The sequence below is a fragment of the Akebia trifoliata genome, chromosome 5 (assembly GCF_017979445.1).
Source record: "Akebia trifoliata isolate Shusen 1 chromosome 5, ASM1797944v1, whole genome shotgun sequence".
Lineage (NCBI taxonomy): Eukaryota > Viridiplantae > Streptophyta > Magnoliopsida > Ranunculales > Lardizabalaceae > Akebia > Akebia trifoliata.
Window position 1 is genome coordinate 3945391 of NC_141379.1, and position 4109 is coordinate 3949499.

The 4109-nt window shown below is 36.4% G+C and overlaps 1 protein-coding gene across 1 annotated transcript; it reads left to right on the forward strand.

Moving 5' to 3' along the window:
* Nucleotides 1–1203: 1203 nt before the first annotated feature.
* On the forward strand, nucleotides 1204–3572 carry LOC147401089 (RNA exonuclease 4-like). The gene is made up of 7 exons (XM_086441551.1): nucleotides 1204–1241; nucleotides 1701–1852; nucleotides 1973–2094; nucleotides 2192–2412; nucleotides 2757–2963; nucleotides 3055–3135; nucleotides 3205–3572. Exons 1-7 carry the CDS (start codon nucleotides 1204–1206, stop codon nucleotides 3455–3457), a joined length of 1074 nt encoding a protein of 357 aa, XP_086297677.1. The 3' UTR covers nucleotides 3458–3572.
* Nucleotides 3573–4109: the final 537 nt, after the last annotated feature.

The window sequence follows — 4109 nt, forward strand, 5'->3', positions numbered from 1 at the left end:
AGGGAAAGTGTTTTTCTATTTTTATTACTTTTTTTTCTTTCATCCCATGCAGACATACTCATAAATGTATGATATAGGTATGAATCGTGATAATCTGACTACCCCATGTGGCAAACTCAATTGACTACCCTGATGCAAGTTCGGGAATGGTAGGCCTGTGCTCCTCGGGATACATAGCTGCACTTCCTCATTTTAAAAAATGTATCTTGAGGAAGTTGTGTATCCCGAGGAGTGCAGATCTAAGGTTCCCGAATTTGTCACGTCAAGTAGTCAATTGAGTATGTCACGTGGGGTAATCAGATTATCACCACTCTATAGGTATAGATGAATGGGTATCCACTGTGGGAACACATTTGCTGTTCTATTTTTTAGCCTTCTTCTGAACCTCAAATAAAAAGACCATGTTTTTTTCTCACAAAATTACTGAAAGACCCAAAATGTATTTATGGTTAATGTTTATTTGATGTTAAAAATAAGAGTATAAAGGTAAACTCAGCTAAATGGTAGCCTTTTTCAAAAAGGAAAAAAAAAAAAAAAAAAACAGCTCATTTGTATGTATTTGATAAAATTAAAAAATACCAAAATGGGTACATGGCCTTTTTGATAAATATTTTAAAATCATGGTTGAGCTGATAATTTCAGCAAAACAATGATAGTTCTCCTAAAGCACCCTTTCATAATTTTCACGAAAACATACACCTTATTACAATGTATCATACTTAATACTTTCCAACTATATGGAACTATTGACTTTACACTTCAAATTCGTTTCCAATCCAAACACTTGGCCTCAGATTCACTTTAGCTAGTGGGTGCAAAGAGTTTGGATTGCAACGAATGTTCTATAATTGATGTTTTTTCTACAAGTGGGAGTTTTCACATGTAAAAATGCAGGGAAGAGGGAGCCTTGCATCATCAATGTGAACAATAATACATGGGAGGGTGACATGTCATGAGACTCCACTTTCTAAGGTATGAAGTTGAATAGCCTGTTTTTTTCTTCCTGGTACACTGCACCCAAAAACCTTTTTTTTTTTTTTCCACAAATTTAATCCCTTAAGGAGTCATTTCAACTTTTCAACATTCAAGTTGAGGAATCCTCCAATTCAGCCATCATATATAAATACATCCTCTCCTCACCCCAACCTTCACCCCCAACTCCACCCTAGCCTTCTCCTTCTCCCCCTACACAACATATTTCTCATGGACTACAACCGACTTGAGTCTTCGGAAACACTAAGGTTCTCTCTCTATTATCGATCAGTCCCTTGCATATCATTTTGGGGAAAATGTTTAATAAAACTAGCTAGGAACACTACGTGAAAACTAAAAATTTTGACAAGAAAATTCGATGGGTCAAAGCCCACAAATTTTAGAAAGCGAATTTTGAAGGCCTATAGCCGTTGAAATTTTTTATGATCCCCAATTCAATGGCTTAGAGCCTTCAAATTTCTCCCATCCTCCATTAATTTATTGGTTTCGGTCCGTTGAAAAAAACAATTGACAATGAAAATTTTGACGTCTTGGTTCATCAAACTTTATGAAATTCGACGGTCTTGGGCGGTCAAATATAGGCTTTTTTCATGTTGTGGAAACTAGGCTTAATTAAAACTACATACACTTCATGGCGGCCATCAATTATAGAAAATTTGTATCACAATATTACATGTTTAATTTCTAATAATAACTATTGCAAGCAGGAACAAGTGTGCAGCATGCTTCAGGCAATTTAATAGAATGGAGCATCTAGTGGAACACATGAGGACTTCATATCACTCAGTTCATGAGCCCATGTGTGGAATTTGTGGAAAGCATTGTCGATCTTTTGAATCATTAAGGGAACATCTCATGGGTAAATCTCAACTTCTTGTGACTATTACTATTTAGTTGGCCTTTTAATGCTTGTGAAATCGATTAAAAAGGGGTCACCGTCTGTTTGTGAAACCCATGACTTACTTCTTTGTTTTTCCAGGACCACTGCCGAAGCTAGAATGTGCTAGGATGTTTAATGGCCGAGGATGTAGCCTTTGCTTTGCCATTCTTGATGGTCCTGATGATCTTAGGGTTCATCGATTGACATGCCAACTCTCGAGGGTAACCCATGACCTGCAAAGTTTGATTTATGATCCTGTGTAACTTCTTTTTAGTCCAACAAGTTTGATTTACTTATGATATATATTGTTTCTTCTAGGGACTAATTTCACAAACATCTAACTTGGGCTTACACGACGATCTCAAAATCGATACTGGAAGAACTCGGGGCCCACAAGTAGTTGCATTAGGTTGCAAGATGGTTGGTGGCGGCAGTGATGGCTCACTGGATCTCTGTGCAAGGGTGTGCCTCATCGACGAGGATGAAAACATCATCTTCCACTCTTATGTCAAGCCCCAGATTCCAGTCACAAACTTTAGGTATGGTGTAAATTAATAGCTAGATAGCATTTTAGTAACATTAATATGTCGCGTAAAAATCTATTTCTGTTGTGAAGATGTCTTGATTCTAGTGATCATTAGGAAAGTGTTTTAGGGTCATGGGAGAGAGAAACTGAAAACAAAACTAGGGTTTTGAGGGTTTGATGCATCTGAGAGGTATTGTGAGAAAGTTTTGGCTGTTATTTCTTTCTCAAATATAGTGAATTGCTCTCATATCATCCGTGGACGTTAAGTCTTGAAGTGTTTTGTATGTTCTTGATTTTATGTTTATCACTTTCGTGATTTGTATGATTTCATGTCCACAAATTCAAATTTTTATTTAGGTATGTGATCACGGGCATTCAGCCGGAATACTTGAGGGATGCAATGCCAGTAAGGCAAGTGCAAAGGAAGATTCAAGACTATTTGTGCAATGGTGAACCGATATGGAAGATTCGCTCGAGGGCCGGAAAAGCAAGGATTCTTGTAGGACATGGTTTGGATAATGACCTCGATTGTTTAGGAATGGAGTACCCAGCACATATGTTAAGGTATTTGATTTCCTTACAACAAGTGATTTTGTAACAAAACCGTACCCATGAAGACGATCAAATTAATTTGGAAGAATGTAATTATGTTCAGGGACACAGCCAAATATCCTCCATTGATGAAAACAAGCAAGCTCAGTAACTCACTCAAGTACCTAACACAAGCTTATCTTGGGTGAGCTCACTTCTTTTTTTTCTTTCTTGATTTTTACATCAAGAGATGGCTAATATTTCAATTTAACAGATATGATATTCAGATTGGTATACAAGACCCTTACGATGATTGTGTTGCTACAATGAGGCTTTACATGAGAATGAGATCCCAAGTTCATCAAATGGAGGATTATCCAATGGCTACTGATGCACAAAACCGCAACAATTTTTCATCCAGGGCGCAGAATGAACTTGAACGAATGAGCCCGGAACAATTGCTGGAGATTTCAAGGTCCGATTACTATTGTTGGTGTTTGGACTCTAGGAGAATGCCCGAACCATGAACATCGATTTGTCCAAGCAGTATGAAGATTAATGAAGCATGGAACTAAGTTATTCCTATTAGAGATTAGGGATATATAAGGATTAATGAAGTATGGGACTAAGTTATTAACTATTAGGGACTGTGAATTAAGCTGAAATGTGTCCTTCGATTATCTACTAGATATGCTACTCTTATCTAATTTTACTTATTGAGTAATGTAGTGAAGTTCATGGGATGTGAAGTAATATTTGTCCAAGTTGGCTATGAATGTATGTCCTTGCTTAAGATTTGTAACTTTAATATATATGCAGTTAATACAAATAAGTGTTTATGTTCTTTGCCTTTTTTTTTTTTTTTTTCCTATTTATGATTAAATGTTGGCTTCCAACAAGACCCGTTAATATCCATTTCCTTTACTATTATTAAAAATGTTTACTTTATATATATCTATAGATATATATGGGAAATGTTCAGCACCAAACATTTTGGCAAAACATTTTTCAAAACATCGGTTAGAAGTTTTGGAATGGGCTGATTTTTGGTGAGGATGATCTCTATGGTGAGGACCAAAAATCAGCTCATTCCAAAACTTCTAACCCCATCAAAAATGGTTTACAAAAAAATCGACGGTCCACGATTTTTCAACTTGTAAACATGGGGCTAGAAGTTTT

Bases quoted from the DNA above. Each gene is read 5' to 3' on its own strand.
- LOC147401089 (XM_086441551.1), top strand. From the start codon at position 1,204: ATGGACTACAACCGACTTGAGTCTTCGGAAACACTAAG. The intron at 1,242-1,700 runs GTTCTCTCTCTA...TATTGCAAGCAG, and splicing joins GAGTCTTCGGAAACACTAAG to GAACAAGTGTGCAGCATGCT. The intron at 3,136-3,204 runs GTGAGCTCACTT...TCAATTTAACAG, and splicing joins CTAACACAAGCTTATCTTGG to ATATGATATTCAGATTGGTA.